This window comes from Xiphophorus hellerii, chromosome 21, assembly GCF_003331165.1.
Source record: "Xiphophorus hellerii strain 12219 chromosome 21, Xiphophorus_hellerii-4.1, whole genome shotgun sequence".
NCBI lineage: Eukaryota > Metazoa > Chordata > Actinopteri > Cyprinodontiformes > Poeciliidae > Xiphophorus > Xiphophorus hellerii.
This window is the reverse complement of record NC_045692.1, coordinates 11,713,610-11,732,853: the sequence shown is the minus strand read 5'-3', so window position 1 is coordinate 11,732,853 and position 19,244 is coordinate 11,713,610. Positions and strand designations below refer to the sequence as shown.

The 19,244-nt window shown below is 38.7% G+C and overlaps 1 protein-coding gene across 4 annotated transcripts in view; it reads left to right on the top strand.

The window, feature by feature from the left end:
• sema5a (sema domain, seven thrombospondin repeats (type 1 and type 1-like), transmembrane domain (TM) and short cytoplasmic domain, (semaphorin) 5A) overlaps positions 1-2,788 on the top strand; it is a 151,183-nt gene extending 148,395 nt beyond the window's left edge. For all 4 annotated transcript variants that reach the window (XR_004337338.1, XM_032551350.1, XM_032551352.1 and 1 more), the window contains one exon: positions 1,349-2,788. Coding sequence is in view for 3 of the 4 variants with exons in the window: in XM_032551350.1 (XP_032407241.1) it covers positions 1,349-1,468 (120 nt within the window). In the remaining variant the exon portion in view is untranslated. The remainder of the gene's footprint in view (positions 1-1,348) is intronic.
• The last annotated feature ends 16,456 nt before the right edge of the window (positions 2,789-19,244 follow it).

The window sequence follows — 19,244 nt, the reverse complement described above, 5'->3', positions numbered from 1 at the left end:
CACAGTGGCGCAGTTGGTAGCACTGTTGCCTTGCAGCAAGAAGGTCCTGGGTTCGATTCCCGGCCGGGGTCTTTCTGCATGGAGTTTGCATGTTCTCCCTGTGCATGCGTGGGTTCTCTCCGGGTACTCCGGCTTCCTCCCACAGTCCAAAAACATGACTGTTAGGTTAATTGGTCTATCTAAATTCTCCCTAGGGGTGTGTGTGTGTGTGAATGGTTGTTTGTCCTGTATGTCTTTGTGTTGCCCTGCGACAGACTGGCGACCTGTCCAGGGTGTACCCCGCCTCCCGCCTGGAACGTAGCTGGAGATGGGCACCAGCAACCCTCCCGACCCCATTAGGGACAAAGGGTGAACAGAAAATGGATGGATGGATGGATGGATGGATATTTAATTTGATGGGTTGAAAAGGAAATATTGTAGTAATGTTGGCTTATTACCTTCCTCTGTTACCTCTCTATCACTAACGGCACATTACCATTCAGGCAAATTGTGTGTGCTGTACCAAAAACTCCAACTTAATCATTCTTAAGCCTATTATAATATGCTTAAAGGAAGAGGACACAGTAGATGATGATGCAAGCAAGCATTGCTGCACAGCTGTTTAAAGGCAACGAAGTGGACACCTGCAGAGATACATAACCATCTTTGGGGCTGCAGGAGAGCTGATTGCTTTCCCTTTGTCTGCAAATCACATAACGGGAACGCAGCAAAATATGAGTTTTTTTGCTCAGCACACTTGTCGGAAACATCCATCAGCTGTAAATGCAGCATCATCAAGTGTTCAATTACGCCGCCCCAGGGGACTCCCATCACACTTCCCACTACAACAGACTGCATATGAACTCATCTATTTGCCAAATTGTTGTACTGAGCAGCACATCAGAGGCTTGTTCCATGTTTACTGTGTCATGCAGGGACAGACAAGATGCCCCCGCCCGTCCCAATAGTTCTTCCTGATTGTTTAACAGAAATGTGACTCGCCTTTGATCGATTTTTATGGCTTTGATTGTCCTGGAGGACCGACAATCCGAGGGCCATAAAAACCGCTGATGCTGGGTATTAGAGATGACAGAGGTGGACATTCGGATGTGCATCAAAATAATTTAGCCCTGTGGTGACTTCTCATTTTTCCAGCCTGTTTGCAAATGCTCTGACCTTGCTCTGTGAAATGTATGTTCCATTCACCGAGTAGTCTCCCATTGATTTATGTTGCTCCTTTGGATTTACTTTTACCTTGCCATCTGGGCTGAATAATCACTTGATCCATATGTTGTGAAAAAAATGCCCATACTGATTGCTTTTCATTTCTCCTCTCCATCTATTTTTTTGTTCTTTTCTTTATTTGCAGGGCTTCAACAAAAACAATCTGATTCTGGAGGAAAGGAATAAATACTTCAACCCACAGCTTGCCGGGAAGACTTATACCAATGCGTATTTCTCCGACCTCAACACCTATGATGACTATTAACCCCAGACTTTTATAGCGGAGATCATTACCCTGTTGTCCATTTTGACCACTTCCCCTTTCCTTGTGCTTTGTATTGAGATTTGTAACACCTTATGTGGGATACTCCCACGGTGACACGCGGTGGCAGCTGGTATGTAACGAAAACACAAACACTGGTGTTGCCAAAAGAGGGAAATGCCCACTTTCTCTCAGGTGCCTTGGGGTACACTTGGAAAAACCTGAACTCGCCAAGAGAAATGGACAATTGGCTCTCCAATGCTGCGGATATTTTGGGGAGTGACATTCAATCTGTTTATTTCCTGATGCCCCTAAGACAGACCTGTATTTGTAACGATGGGAAATGACCACAAATTTCTTTGCATGACTTCATCTGATGTGTTTGCTCTGCTGTTCCGTTGCAATTTGCATGATGGATCACATTCCAGGGTTCCAGAGACAGTTTGATGCTGTTATTGGTTATGGGATTTGCGTCAGAAGTCCTAAAACAAATAGTCTGTAGGAATGACCGGTGGTTTTTACCACTCGCTACAACGGTAATGCCCTACCTGACAGTTGGAACAATGTCCAACTCCAGTCGTAGATTCAGGATGTAGATATTTGATGTCTGTGGTCAACATTGGTTATGTTATTGTTTTATTTTTATTTTTAATTGTTTTCTTTATTTCTTTTCAGTAGCTACAAAAAAATACAAGTTATAAATATATATTAAAAAAATTCCCTTTTTTTATGTTTTTGTACAGAAAATTACGTTTGATGCCTATGTCTAGATTTTCTATGCATTTACTCATTGTTTCAAGTGTGTAGAGTGCATCTTTTAAAAAGAAAAACAACATTGTGTCCACATTTTGGCAATTATTTGGGAGTACTCATAGCAGGTTGCCTCAATTTACCATTGCCATAGTACTTTTTATAAATATTTTGTAAAAGAATAAGAAAAAAAAAAACATTGTTTTTGAATTTTGATAGTGTTCACTATTTTGTTGACTTCTGAGTCATAAATATGTGTTTGTGAAAGCAGAATGTTATTGGCATTAACTATACAGATGGAGCATACATAGCAAGTACTGTTTCTCTGATTCTCAGCTTCAGTGCTACCCATGTACCGTAACTTGTTTTTGTTTGTTTGTTCTTTTTTATCTATTTTATTTCTTTTTGTTCAGTTGCAACTAACTCTTTCTACATGTTTGCTTGTGTTTATGTGCATAAATTAAAACAGCTTCCTACAAAACTTGTCTACAGTGACTGACGGATTCAACGGTCTGTACTCCTTTTTGTAAAGCTTTGCTGGAAAATTATCTAATAAATGTTTATTTTCATTTAGGTGAAGATACCGTCTTTGAAGATAGTGACCTAAAAGTTGCACTACCAACTTTGAATTCTCATAGTTCCTTGCAAAAATATTCCTGCCTTTTAAACTTTCGTCATGCACAGCCACAAACTGTGGCTTTTATGTGACAGACCAACGCAAACTCAACCCTAATGCAAACAGCACAGGCTCAGCTTTATCAGATAGAGTGGTCTGAACATGTTGTTTTTCACATTTTGTCACAGATTTACAATTGGATTTGGATCTGGACCTTTTACCAGGCCATTCTTTTCCATAAATGCCATATTTGTGAAGTGCACTGCTATGAGTTGTCTTGTCAGCACATTCTTCCACCAGAACTACCATGAGTTCCTTGGCTGGTTTTTATGAGTAATGATTTCCTTGCCCATTCTGTCAGGTTAAGTGGACAATTACATCTTCATAGGTTTGCCATATCCTTTTCACTTTCAGATGATGGAGAAATAAACTAATCCTGCAAATAAACGAATTCACACTTTTATCCCTGATCTCTCTGGGGTATTCCTAGATGTGAACAGTGTTGTGGTTCACTAGTGTTCTGTAGTCAACCACTGAAGCCTTCAGCTCTATTTATTCTGAGATTAAATTACACACAGATAACTCTATTTACTAATTGACTTCTGAAGGCAATTAGTTGCCCTGGATTTGACTTGTGGTATCAGAGTAATAGTAGTCTAAATACAAGTTTTACTTTTAAACAGATGAAGGATGATCCTCAAATGCTTCTGCAATGCACAGTATGTTGTGGACAGTTTAACGTTCAAAACCATAACATGATCAAACCCAGCACTTCATAAATCATCCGAATTCGGAGGAAAACGACCCCCGTCCACCTTCCTCTAAAGAGGATTTCAGGAGACGTTACAGTGACAAATGGACACAACCGCTATGGAAGGATACCTGAAGGGTACAAATAGTGCAAGGCGGCATGGTAATAGTGTTAGGGGTGCTGTTTGAAGTCCAAACACTGATCTGTATGGCAGGGTGTAATACCCCACACTGTGCTGTTCTCCATCAACCTTCAACCCGACATCCCATCTGTGTGCAGAGGGTAATGGAGGGCTGTTATTAATCACCCCGCTGTTTGGTTGCTCTGACTTCAAAGAATTAATCTCTTTGCCTTAACTTCACCCCCACTAAGCGAGTGTTGCACCAAAAGACACACAGGATGTTGACTGTGGTAAAGGCTGGACAGTAGGTCAAGCGGCGGGCGTGTGTGTGTGTGTGTGCTGGGCAATTATTCTAAAGGTTATGCATGTAGTTCTGAATACGAGTTCTTCCACTAGATTTGTACGCTCTGTGTGCACATTAAGACACTTGCATTTCAATACCCATTGAGTCAACGTTAGACAGAATGCTCAGTAGCAAATATTCCGTGTATTTTGCTGACACAATCCCAAATTTCTTACCCGAGTAGAGCTGAAATGTCCCTTCACATTTTCATCTCTTGATGAATTTGGCAGTGACATGAGGTATGCAGCTCTCCATCAGTCAGAAACGGCTCATTCCACCTTTACTGCAAGGTCAAGGATGATGTCTGACTTTTCTAAAGAGGCGTTAGGGGACCGCTAAAGTTCACAGACAAAGGTCACCCAGAGCGTGTATCTGTCAGATAAACTGTACGTGTGTGCTTGCATGGACCTCAACAAGTGTTACGAGATGGACCTCATTTTGTACTGTAAGTACGTGGTAGACTTAAAAATGGACATGTTGACCTTTGGCTCATAACAGACTGCTGAATTTGAGTTTTGCAATACTCAGACTCAACCTTTTCTTCTTTTTTACTCTTTTTACTCCGTAAAAATTCATTTGAATAACTACAGAACAAAGTGTGGCTGCTGGTCCGACTTCCCCTTTGCAAATTTGTTCTAGCGCAGTTTTTATCATTTCATGCCCAACTTTTATGTAAGCTAAAACTTATGTAAAAGGGATTTAGAGGAATTTAAGAAAACATGTTCATATATAAATAATTACCAGTTGAGAGTTGCACAGACTCATAATCATATTTCAGAATCAGTTTCATTCAGCAAGTTTGTGCACACAAACAAGATTTATTTTGGTTCCGATTTTCTCTCAAATAAAATATTTTATAATTAAATATGTAAGTATTGTTGGGACACAAGGTTGCATTAGAGCAAATATGCATTGTATCGATTTGGGCATTCCTGGTCATCAGCAGGACAGTCTGGGGAAATGAGCTGTCCCTGTGGTAGCTGTTTTTTTTTGTTTGTTTTTTGTTTTTTGTGCAAATAGCACTCAATAGTGCTGACCTGAAGTTAAAAGTCTAAACAGTCTGTGTCCAGGCAGGAGTCTGAGGAGTGGAGGGTGGTTGGCGCATGTGGAGCTTTTGTGTCAAACTGAGATGTGGATGAGTTAGTGGGAGGTAAAAACAGCTGCTTTTCAAACCTGCAGTAGAAGCTGTTTAGGTCGTCTGCCAGATGAGGATTCTGCTTACGGTCGGGGATGTAGTGGTGTTTTTCAGACCAATCCAAACTAATGTCAGGTCATCTGCTGAACTGCTAGGGGGATTTTGGCTCCATTTAGCTGCCCTGATTGCCAAAGTCAGTTTGTTTTTTGCCCACTTATACATGGCCTACCAGTACACCTAGTCTGTGTCTTCTGTAATTCCCATCGAGAACCATCAAATTGCCAACCAAGATCTCAGTAAAATTGGGGAAAAATTGAGAAAAAGATGCCTTGAGAGGACTGGCTGATCTCCAGATTTTGGTGGCAAAGGACAGAATAAACACTCAAAGTATAAGAGAGAAAAGTACAGAGACTGCTAGCTGTGGCACCATCTTTGATATCTGATGAGATACATTTGTTAAATAGAAAATTAATAAATCTAAATCAGGAGAAAAAATACTCACTTTTTCTTTTCTGTTTTCCCTATATGGAAACATTCATTTGACTTTCTCTAATAAGTAAAACGGGTGTGGTTTCAGATGATTACACATGCTGTCATCAACCACAGAAGAGCGGCTGTTTTTTATAAATGTTCCAAACTTTCAAAATGATTACGTTTTCTACCTTTTATATATATGAGACCTAAATGTGCATCTGTAGTAAATGAATGTTAAATATTAACCTGAGCAGTCTAGAGTCTTGAACAATCCTTAAACAATTCTCAAACTCTTCACACCCTCAGTACATTAAGTTGTGTGTTGATTCACGCTTACTAACACACATTGACATTAACTTATTAACACAAGCTGAATTAACTTATTAACTATACGTGAACTTATCACTATCACAACTGCTGGCATCTCCGCATACTCAATCCAAACTGACACACTGAAAATCATGTGGCAGAAAAAGCTATGAAAAAAAGATACCTTTAAATAACTTTTTTTTTTTCTATGAGTCAATTAACAGGCTGCTGTTAATTGGCAGCCTGTACAGAGAGCTCAGAGTGGCAAACAAGGTGAGTGAGTGAGATCGTTTCTGTCAGGCAGGTAACCGAGCGTGAACATCTCATTAAACACCTCCTTTTTTCCCTTGTGGAAGAGTGTGCTTTAGGCTGTTCTTTCACTACCTCCCCCAGCGGGGTGACCATTCTGTGACTGCTGCAAACTTAACAGGCTTAACTATACACTTAGCCTAAAAGTATATACACAGATAGAAAGTAAGTAGTTGCGAGAGGCATTTAGTTACTGGGGAGAAAATTTAGCTGTTGGAATACATTTTGAAATCAGAGCTAGGAGTGGTTTTAGAGGGAAATACCACTTGGGAGCGTACGCTAATGCTTTTCATTCCTTTGAATCTAGAGGAATGATGGAAGTGTTCATGAGCTGTGGGGATTTTTGCACAGTCAAAAAGTGGTAGTGATTTCAAATGTCACTCATGAATCCTTTAATGTGGAGAAGGTCACAATTATCACCAAAAGGTGGTTTATCCAGAACAATTTTGTGAAAGCCATAATATTGCAATATATTCCAAAAGAATCTCTCTGGAGACCCAGGAAGTTTAATTTTATTTCTGTTATAAGATCAAAAATCAAGTGAGACAGCAGATATGCCCCATCGAGTATTAGCACCACCCGACTACCCCCCCCACCCCCCTCCATCCCCACTCCGTAAGTGTGATTTTCCTCGCTGTGCTTGTAGTTTTGGAGCAAACATTCCCTAATGCTGCTTCATTTCATTTCAAATAAGCGTTACTATGTTCTAAAATGAAAAGCAGCCCTAATTGCCGGAGTGCACAAGCTGCCATGCTTAAGGAAGTGGAGTTTGTGTTTCATCGGATACTTCATAGAAAATTGTGTTTTTGTTTTCCGGGCAGGATTTTTTTTTGCAACTGATGCTACAAGCCCCGTGTTGTTTTGATGCACCTCTCCAACTGTCAGAAAAGCACAGCAGTGCGTTCTGTGTTTCCGGCGCTTTGGCTTTTTTTCCTTCAGTCCCCACAGAAGGAAGCACGACTTCCAGCAGTGTTCGTTCAGCCAGATATGTGGGGGCTGATAGGAAGCTGGCACGCCACTTCACTCATGCCAGACTGAGCAATGAATGTCACAGTGGGCTCTAACGCCAGCTTGGAGATGCCACCAGAGATTCCTCCCCAGGACATCTGGAGTCCCAGGTGCCCGTCGTTGTGGATCCAGGTCTCAGCTTCAGGAAGCCAAGAGTCCTAAAGAATGCCAAAATCCTGGCAGCACCGGCCAAGTCCTCCAAAGCTTATCAGCTCCACCACAGCCTTTTATGGGCCTATTCACCTCAATCAAAGCTGTTATTAAGGTAACGGGCCAAGATGGCGGATATTGCTGTGCTCCAATTACCCACCACGTCTCCTCCATCTTCCCCTGCCAGCTTCCCAACAAGCTCTGATTCTCCTCTCCGCGCCCAGCTGCTCTGGCTTCGTTCCACTTCCTCTGTATCAGCACACAGGGAGACCTTTCACAACAGAGGGGTTCTGTCAGTGCTAGATTCACTGACGAGGGCTATTGATGACTGCCACGGCTCTGAATTTGGGCTTATCAGCAGCGCAAAGGTGTCTCTTTCAAAGTCCAGAGTTGCTGATTTTCAATGAATTGTCACCTTGTTGCCAGACCCCCACCCAGCTCTTGGTTCTTTTTCCACCATAGTAATAAATCCTAAAAATTCTCTGTCTGTATTGGTAACACGTATTTCTAAAGCGTTTATTGCTGTTTGCTACAAGGATAAATAGCTGCAAAGGTTTTGCTTGTTGCAGTATATTGGACCTTTTCATTTGTTAGACGTCTAAAAAAGACAATAAGTGCTATTTTACTTACTAGTTTGGGATTTTATGATGGTCATTCTTCAGCCCCTCAGGCAGCAAAACATTTTTACTGTAGAAATTCCTATGCTGAATCTTAAACAGTACTCTAAAGCAGTGTTACAGAATAAAGTTCAACAAACCTAATGCAAGTTAAAGCTCCACTAGAAAATAACAAAAAAAAAAAATGAGAACAGAACCACAAAGCACTAATACCATAATCCCTCTTCAAATATTTTATTGCATTATGCTCAGTCATCAAAAAAAGAATGCTGTCCCACAAGCCCTGAGGATAAATCATCAAGATTATATGACAAGTCTTTTTTACCGAGACAATATGGATCATGTCCTAAATATACATTTACATATATTTTTTGGAGATGCCTCGTCTGTGAAAACTCATTTAGGGCATTAGCGTACTTGCTGTGGTCCATTTTGCTTCGTTTTGAATCAGGAAAATCCACTTCCTGACTCCCATCTGAATTCCGCGCATCATCCGGGTCACATCTCTGCAACCCAGCAATATTGGCATGCAAGTGTTAATTCCTTCTGCCATTTTTTGTTATCTCTTCCTATTTTTTTCCACCAGACTTTAAGTTCTGTTGATGGGAAGAACAGCCTTTTCTTTACTCCACTGTTGAATTGACATTCAGAAATTATTTTATAATCCTTTGTATAACCACTTGGCTTATTCTTACTAGATGAAGTGTACAGTGGGAAGCTGTAATTACAACAACACCCTGCATATTGGTATTTTAATACAACTCGGATTAAAGACCAAATGTTTTGTCATGGAATTCCTTTTAATGACAGGAAACAGGAGGAACATCCAAATTATCGTCTGGGATAGATTGCACTTCAACTATGCAAGCAATACCGTGTCAGACAAACAAACCTTGATAATCAGTCAAACTAAATCTAAAGTGCCAAATTCAGATGTAAGATGGGATTTTGATATCATCAGGAGATGGTCATCTTCTAGATTTGTACACAGCTCTGAAGGTTGTTAGACCTGTTGAGATAAAGAGAACCCAAGTAAACATCATGCCTAATAAGACACAGGTTAACTAAGCTGTTAAAGAGACAGATTACAGAGCAACTTCATCTTTGAAATCAGGTTTATTACTCAGAAAGACTGTTTTTATTTCAGCAAGCATAATTCTGCACTCTTAAAATAAAACCGTTTTGTTTCACGTGTCTCTTTTAGATAAAAATGTTAATTTTAACTGATGTTTACAAATCATTTTTATCATATCTGACTGCGCTGTGCTCACTTTGTTATTCAGGCCCTGAGCATTTACACCTTCTGTTACAATCAGAAGAGTGTATTTATTTACATAAGCATCTGCATATCTAATACTTTGGTTGGATAGGAAAGACATTGCTCCACCAATCAGTTAAATATTGTCTTGAGTGAATGCGACCTTTTCGTTTCCAAAGGGTTATACCAAAGCTGTTTTTGTTGCATCGTGTTTGTTGATTTACTGTTACAACAAAATTGTGTGGCTAATCTTTGGTCAGAAGAAACTGCAAGAAAGTGTTGAAATATTACAACTTCAAGGCCTTCCGATTCAGGACTGACTGTGCGAAATAACAAATAACGAAACAGTAGATCAGAGTTACCACTTTAAATGTCAAAGTACATGACAGCAAAGGTAAAAAATAGACTGAATATGTTGTGTTTGGTGTAGGTCACGAAAAGAACATGACGGCTGAGCCAAGGTTTGCTAGATCTCATCTCGAAAAGAAGATAAATAATTTCTCAAGAAAAGTATCCTTTCAATAGGTATGACAAAAGGTAATAATTTAATCACAAGATATATCACTACCTTTGACAAAATAAAAAAGTGAAATAAACCAAAAATATTTGAATATCTTTTGTCCATCAGGTGTCAGCATCAAAGTAATTATAACCCACTTAAGAAGTAAAAATTGTGCAAGTGCTTATGTCATGGGAGGATTGAATATGAGGATTAAATTTGCCAGAATGAAGGCAAAAAAGTTCACCAGTTCCACTTTAGGGTTACTCTAGTATTGGAAACAAATACAAATGCTATTTTGTCCACAATGTCTGTGTTTTTTCCCCTGAGCTCAGGGAAAACCACTGACATGCTTCCTTACTTCACTTCAGCCACAATCACCCTTAAACCTGACACCTTTCTCATTTCTTGTGACATGGACATATTACAGCATGTCAAAGATGGGAAAGTCACCGAGGCACAAAAGGATCCCTGACACAGAGGAGGCGAGGCATGCAGATCCATTTTTGAGAATGAAATAAAAAATACACTGAAGGGTAAGTAAATGTACATATTATGTCATTTAGCTTGAAAAATTGTGGATAAGCACAAAATTAAGTAGAGAAGATGTAGCCGTATTACAGGTAAATGTAAATACACCTGTATACAAACTCAAACCAGCAAGGGATCCTCCTGCTGCTAGAGAATTGTGTAAATGGAGGTGCACAGTTTTTAAAGATCACCCTCATTTATTATTCGTCTGTTTGTAGCGAGCACACTCTACCAAGCCAGGACCACACTCTGCTTTGCATTTGCTGTAATGTCACACAACTTTACTTTTTAATTTCAGCCACCCTGTGGTTTTCTGATTTGGCTGCATTAATTACCTGGATGACACTCTTCGGTTTTCTTTTGTTATTCACCCAAGAGGCTTACCCACTAATTAAAACTTTCTCTCTGACTCTACCTTTGTGATTACCACTTCCCACTTTCTCTCAGTTTCTACTTTTTCACGTCAGGATTTACAATGCACTATTGATTCGACAACAGGGGTCTCTAAAAAACATTTTTGAGAAGTCAAAGCATGTAAGATGTCCAAACTGAAACAAGAGTTAGCTCACTTTTAAGGCTGTAGCAACAATTTATATATGTATATGTTTTTATTTCCAGAGACTTTTTGCTCCCCTTCCGCCCTCAGTCGGTCTTGCAGCAAAACTGCAAGTGTTTGTTCGAAAAGATTCGATTGTCAACCAACTCAGTTCCAAAATTGAGGTGAAAAATAGCAAGTGTCAGACCAAAGTAAGGTGGCTTTCACCATCCAGCTGCTAGTCGTGTAATAGTAAAAGCTGATAGATGATGCCTGTGGCACCAAACCTTTTTTTCTTCCCCTTTGTCTTCTCTCTTATTTAAGGTGAGGTGAACCAAAACTAAACCAGAATAAACTTCCTTTCAGTTCCTGTTAAGGTGCCATTTTTCAGGTTGTTAATCAGCTTTAATTGCTTTGTCTTAAGTGCTCTTTTAATGATGATTACATAGGTAGAAGTCTGTAGATTAAGTTTAAATTTTTACCTTTTACCTTTTTACTGTTAGTCAGTAACAAAGAGGCATGATTCTAATAATATATTGGATTATTGATTATTATTCTCCTCCCACCCTCCTTCAAATAAATCTTCTAGAGCCTGTAGATGTACATTTAACTTTAAAATTCCCACTACAGCTTTAAATGATGCTTAGCTCATTTTTGTCTCTAGTTAGCACCTCCATTAAAACCTTACAAAGTTTCACTCTGGAGTAGCACAAATCCATAATCGACTGTAAAGTAAACCACAGTTTTAGTTAAAGCAAACAAGCAATATATATATTTTACATAATTTGGTTGATCTGTGTCTAATTCTCTAAACTAGAAAAAAATCACACTATTATCAGGATTTGTGTGTTCTCTGTTCTCTGCTCTTTGACATTCTTTGACCTGTCCTCCGGTCTTATCTGCTGTGAGCGCTGACCGAACCAATCTGTCTCTCACTCAGCTCTCTGAGCGCTTCGACTCCACCCTTTGGTTTGCTCCACACCATAGTCTTCCAGGTCATACGTTGTGTCTCTCAGTATTTTTAGCTCCTTCTAAATGTGAGTAATCAATGAATAGATTCAGTCTGGGTCATCCCTGCAGAGCAGTAACAATAACAACAGCAGAAGTACATTAACCATCCAAACAATGATTCATGCCTATACAATCAGAGCAATGCATGGAACACAAGAGTGTTCCTGTTGAACACAAGAGTCCCTGCATATGTATGCATGTTTGTAAAAGAGTACATTTTTGTTATTTTAATATTAATCATTTGAAGCATATATTTTAAAACTCCTTAACAGAGTTTAGTGTGCAGTTGTGACAAGGACGTAAATGTGGGCGTTTTTTACTGTTTATAATACAAGACAGAAGGAAGCTGCAATGTTGAAGAGTCGAAAGTGTGAGGCATTGACATACCTCCAAGCTGTTGGCATTTCAAAACATTATCAGTTGCACAATGAGAATGGCATTGATCAGAATCAACAAAACTGGCTTGTGTAAAATAAAACAATTTTCTGTCATTTTCAAAGGTTGTTCAATGTGTAGCAAACAAAGTAAAAAATAAATAAATAAAAAGCCTGGAAATCATTCTGACAGTGCCATTGCTGCCAGTAAATTAAAGTTCTGTGCTCAGGTCTGAGGAAAAATATGTGCTGTGGTTCTACCAGCTCCTGTCTAAACACAGCTGACAGTATACTTAACAGCACTCTGATGTAACCCAATCTTTCCTATTACCAGCAGTGAAGAAAGGCTTACATTTATTTTCGCTAAACTACTATTTAGCCTGCAGTTTACATGTTACGTGATATTTCTAGGGATCACTTAATCTGAACCAACTTGTGTGATTTGTTGTCACGATCCCACTCGTACCTTTACATTTTTGGATGCTGTTTCCATGGAGCTGCAGTGTCTGAACAACATACTTCTGCAGCTAAGACAGCTAAAAGAACACATACAATTTTTTTATTTATCTAGTGTTTATACAGATGTTCAGATATGTGCTCTACTGCAGGCTTTGTTTTATACCATTCTGAGGCATTCTCAACCAAAACAATAAAACAGCTGATTAACAAAGTGATTTATTTGTTTGTCGCATCAATCAATGCTTTTGTCTGTCACCAGGCAAGATTATTGAGCCATAAAACATAATGAATGTTTGTTATAGTAAACCCTTTGGAACAAAGGAGTGAAAATATTTTAATCCGTGCACAATGTAAGCTGTTGTACCTTCAGCAGTAAGACCAGACAGCCATGCTATCAGTCTGCTTCCATCTGTTTTCAAGACGATGTTTTGGCTAATGTGTCATTCCAAGCTTTCTCCAGGTGCTTTTTTATTTCTCCTCATCATTCAAGTACAGATTCATTTTCTTTTTATCAGCCTAAGGAATGATGCTTAAGAACTGCATTGATTTTTTTTTTCTTGCTGTAAAATTGTGTAATGATTGATCTGTTTAAAATATGTTTTTCAGTTAGTGTGCATCAATTCAGAAGATATCATAGTTGTTTTTTTTTCTCACAATCAGTTGTTACTTGCTTTTTCCTTTAAATGACCGGTTGATTAAAACTAGTTATAAACTAAAACTAATTATTTGTTGAAAAGTGAGAAGTTTAAAACCATTACATGGTTCCGTTACATGACAGTTTCAGGGGGAATAATCTGGTGTGCACACTTATGTGCACACCAGAGTAACAATTTTAGTCATAACCAGAACAGAAATTACAACGTATACTGTCAAAACTGTAGCTTTTTGAAGAGCAGGTTTTTTTTGTTTGTTTTTTTATAGCAAGTTGTCATTTTCTGTTGCGTTAATTTAGAGTTTGCTGAATTTTAAATCGCTGCAGGTGGAGTGCGAGTTTGTTAAGTCACAAAATTTAGGCTATCAAACAGCATTTCCCCTGACTTCCTCATCCTCATATCAATCAGAGAAACAGAGGAAAGGAAACCATCTATGCACACATTCATACTTACTGTATGTGCCACTTAAAGACACAAATTATCTTAACATGAATGGTTTTAGACTTTGGAAAGAAACTGCAGTACCCAGTAGAAAACTCTTACATGCTAAGGGATGACATGAAAATTTTTAAACCAACATGAAGAGTATTAATACAAATTACAGGATTCCTTCAGTTTGTTAATTGGGACAGGTTTTGGAATGTTTTGCCTGCAAAGTTTTAGGGAACCCAAGGCAAATAGCTGTCAAATAGATATACAGCAGCAGTGAGGTTCCTTTTTAAATCAGTAGAGAAAAGTAACAATTATCGTAAAAAACACCTCAAAAAAACAAAGTAGCTCAGAAAATGTGTGCTTTCATGACTTCAATCCTGCCAAAAAGACATAGACTTCCCTTTCAGCTCTACAGCAGTAAACATTAATCTGCTCCCCACTGTGATGACCTGTCAGTTTCACCCAGCATCAGAATCCACCAACCTTCCAAAAATAAAAATTAGCAAATTTTGTGAAAATAGGTAGTGATGCTGAAATTTAATTGCTTTTCTTCATTTAACAAGCACCTGAGGTGCATTTAAATTCCATTACAGCAGCTGTTTTCCATTCTGTCTTTTTATTTATTTATTTATTTTGCTGTGACTATTAAAAAACAGAGCATCTGCCACAATAAAGTCAAAAAATGTAGGTTAGAAAGTAATGACACAGTAAATGTTGACAGTTTTAAGCAAAGCAGCCTGGCAATGAAAGTTCAGTGGATGCATTGTGAAATTGTGCTTTTTACCCAGATTCAAGAGTAACAAAGACCAAAATATGGGTGCTTGATGTATATATACCACAAGGGAAGTTAATCTTTTTTTTTAGGTTTTATTGGCTCTATGGCCTTTATTTGCGAGTGGTCAGACAGACAGGTGGGTAATGAAAGAAGGGGAAGACGCGTAGCAAAGATCATCAGGCTTGGACTCGGACTTGTGATGGTCAAGTCAAGGACTAAGGCTTGATCGGTTGCTTACATGGGTTGTTATTTACCCCTGTGCTACCGGAAGCACCCCAGAGGCTCATCGTTTAATATTAAAAGCTAATTTGCAGTATTTTCACTATATGAACTCCATGTCTTGTTTGTGTTCTAACAAATTTTACCAGACAGATTTTGCTGCATTAATATTCCCAAAATCGTAGATGATTTGTCGATCCAAACATTAATTATCTTTCACATGTTTCGTCCCCTGAGGCACAACTTTAATATTTACCGTTCATTACTGTCCCCCAAGTGGGAATAATCCATCTCCTCCAGTGACTGGAATGTCCAAACAAACTAAAGTAGTGTTTCCTCATTTCATTTGACCCAGGTATTAGTACTGATTGTGTGACCGTGAGGCAGCATAGCTGATATCTCATTATAGACGGAGCAGAGGTCAGAGCGAAAAACACCACACTCATCACCTGTGAGATGACAAATGGAGCCCTTCATGAGTCACAGAAAGGTGGGAGATGAGGCAGAGACAAAGAGGGAAGCTGACAGACAAATGAGAGGCGATGGCAGAGATGGATACGGCAGAAGAGAATTTCTCCTATTAGTGCCTCCTGTTGTACAGCTCAATTTTTCATGTTTCTGAATTATAAAGTTCCTTGTTTTATTGCCATTTTTAAACACCGCCCTCAGTGGGTTCTTTGTTTACCAGTAAACCACTTAAGGGATCCATCCTCATATCGACATTGATTACCTTTAACAAGGAAACAAGGCAGAATAAGAAGGCGTAATGACCAAACACCTGCTTACCTCATGATTAGCTATGAATAGAAATATTCAGCGAATTGTTCACTGGCTCCATTCAACTATGCAAAACATGATAGTCTCCATGACATTTGTGACAAAACGGAGGAGGCAAAGTTAAAGCTCTCAATCCACGTAAGCTGGAGTTAAAGTTAATTGTTGCATATTTAATGAACAACTAATCCTCCTTCAGCTTTCTTATAGATGATAGGAAGAATCAAGGCTTGTCTTTTTTGCTCTAAACCAGCTCCTCATTTCACCACCTCATTAGAGTTATCCTCGCTGCTAATGGGCCTTGTGATGAACTATTGATCTACAACAAGGTGTCCTGGGAAGTATCAAAAAGGACTTTACCAAAAGCACACTGATACAGGGGGTGAAAACTGCAAAAGTAATTCCTGCGAGTATTTCGGTAAGCAAATTTAGAGCAGGTTTCTGAATTCAACTCTATTTGACGAGCTCTGCAGTCGCCCTTGTTAATTTAACGGACGCAGGTTTAACAGGTCAAAATGTGCAGCACTTCATCAACAACAGGTCGTTGAACCTGAGGAATGCAGTTAACTGTTGAATATTTGTTTATTTTGAAACCTCTCTCTCCAGGTGGCTGCTATATGTTTCCCTCTCTTTGTTAATTAGATTACAGACCATATGGCAAGTAGTTTGCATTTACAGCAGGCTTTAATGGGACTTTTAGCCTTGTCTAAGTTTCTAAAAATACCACACAGCATTTTTCTCATTAACGAATTCAAGACACATTTACAACACTGATAGAAGCAGAGGTGCTTAAACCTTTGATAATATCAGATATAGTGGCTTGTTTTGGAGTTGCTGATGAGGAGGCAGCCAGCTGACCAGGCAACACTTGGGGATGTACAGAATGAGGTGTGCTAGCAGTTGAGGATTTCTTTAAGCGAGCCTACATGAAATGTGCTTTTTTTCTGGTAACATTCATTTCTAGCATACAAAGATTGATTATTTACAGCTGTACATAAGAGACAGCTGTGTTTTTGCATTTGATTGACTCAGCAGAAACATTCCAGAACCTGCGCTTAAGCAAAAACAGAGAGTTGGAATAATGAAGTGATCGTTCTGCAGCACAGACCTTTGAATCCTTTAACAGCTTTAGGCAGGTTCGGCTAGCGGCATCAAGGATCTAGTTCAGCAGTTGGTTGCCATGGAGACTAGACATCTTGCTGGAGAGGCGTTGCTGACCAAACAGTTGCACCGATACCTTGAGCAAGTGATCTTGTTGCTTGGGTGTCATGAAATGTGACAGGTCTTGCGTCTGTAGAAAATAGTAAGAATATAATAGTAATTCTTTCATTTCTAACTAAGAAAAAGTGATGGAAAACACAATAAATATTCAGTTTTTGCAACAAAAAAATTTTATCCAACTCTTGATTGCTAATCTTTTCTTATCCCCAGAAAAGAATGAGATTGAATTACAGGTGAACACCAAAAATTAATCTGGTTTTACAGATTCGATTCCAAAGACACTTTAATCCTGTTTTGCTCATAAAATAAAAATATTTAAAAAAACAAAAAAAACAATTACTCTCACTGTAGAAACAGCTTGAACACCCTAACCACTAACAGTTAGTCGTACTTCTGTTGATTTAAATAACTTTAATGAAATTTTTTGGTAGCCATTGACCTATCTCTGACATTGACATGAGGAAAGTTCTCCCCACTCTTTTTTAAATGTTTGTTGGTGTCTTGGACGCACAGCCTGTTTCAAGTCATCCCACTGAATCTCAGTGAGATCAAGATCTAGGCTTTGAATAAGTTCACAACTTTTCATTTATAATTTATCAGCAGGCCCTGTGGATTTACTAGAATGTTTTGGTTCATCGTTGGGTCACATGACCCAGTTTTGGTTCAGTTTTGAATATTTTTAATAGATGGTCTGTGTGTGAGGGAAATTCTGATATTTAATAGAAATAAAGGCTGGAAAACACCAGCTTGTGTATTCTTAATCTATATTATGTGTTTCTCTTAGCAATAAAGTTCCTAAAATAAATTGACTTTTCAGTAATATCCTAATTTGTTTAATGGGTCTATATGAATTTAGTTTGATCCAACTAAACCTTTCTAGCTAAGTATAATGACTAAGAATCAACACATTTTTGGAGCTAATTTTAAGTTTTAAGATTGGTTCTCTATAATATAAAAAATATATTTATGACTCCAAAATAGCTTGACTGGCTTAATGACTTAGTCTGTCCAACAAATTAATCAAACAGCTGCAGCTGATCCAGAATGCTGCTGCTCGCGTTCTCACTAAAACCAGGAAGATAGAGCACATAACACCAGTTCTAAAGTCCCTCGACTGGCTCCCTGTAGCTCAAAGAATAGACTTTAAAATACTGTTGTTAGTTTATAAATCACTGAACGGCTTAGCACCACAATACATTAAAGATATGCTTTTATTGTATCAACCTTCCAGACCTCTCAGGTCTTCTGGTTCTGGTCTGCTCTGCATCCCCAGAACCAGAACCAAACGAGGAGAAGCAGCTTTCAGCATCTATGCACCACGAATTTGGAACAAACTTCCAGAAAACTGTAAAACAGCTGAAACACTGACTTCTTTTAAATCTCAACTGAAAACCCACCTGTTTAGAATTGTATTTGAAATGTAATCAATTACAAATTTAGTGATGTAACTTGACTTAATGATTGATTCTATATTGCATCGTGATTCTGTGTTTGTTATGATGTAAAGCACCTTGAAATGCCTTGCTGCTGAAATGTGCTATACAAATAAAATTTGATTGATTGATTGATTAGTAGCAATTAATTATCATGGGAAATGGCTTTTTTGGTAAACTTAGTAGGTAGTTTAACCCCAGAGCACATTGTAGAGAAAGTAAGAGTCAGATGTCAGCTAAAAAATGTCTGACTTTAACAATTCCCTCTCTACTTTTTTCTTCTATTAGCTATTAAACCTGGAGATGAGGTTTTTCATTTCCGGAAGAGGATCAGATAAATGAAAGAACAGAGTGAGTGATGACGGCAATTAGGACAGAGCTGTCCTTTCTCAACCTCCGCTCTTCAACCTTCTCCAGACCTTTAAAGACTTTCCTGTCTGTGCCAAGCTAACTCTGAATGAATAATTAATAGCATATTTCTAAGAGCTGTGATTATTTTCCAGAACTCCAAATTCTGCGGACCGAACTGGAAGACAAGCCCAGTGTTTTTTAATATTCTGCAACAATGTTTACAGTGCATATACCTTTCGTCAACAAGGAAATGGGAATACGATACGCAAATTTATATCATATGCAGCCTTTAATAATTCCGAATCTCATTGATTTACTTCACATCAAACTTGGCCAGACTCCACACAGAAAGTTTATTGACACGGACATCCAAGCTATGATTTGATTCTGGTGCATCAAACTTCTCTGTATTATATTTCCTACAGTTCTCCAGTTATTCATTGTGTGCTCTGCTGGCTGCTTGGCAAGATTTGCAAGCCAGGAGAATTTGATCCTTCCCAGAACAAATTGAGATGTAATGTACTTGCAGTGCTCAGCAGTTGCGGCAATCCAACAGCTTGGAGAAGCCATGTTGTGCTGACTAGACTATGGGAGATCACCTCACCACACACACCTACACAATGGACCTTTATTTCCATGTTCAGTGAAAGATCCAAAAAAGAAGTGTGTAC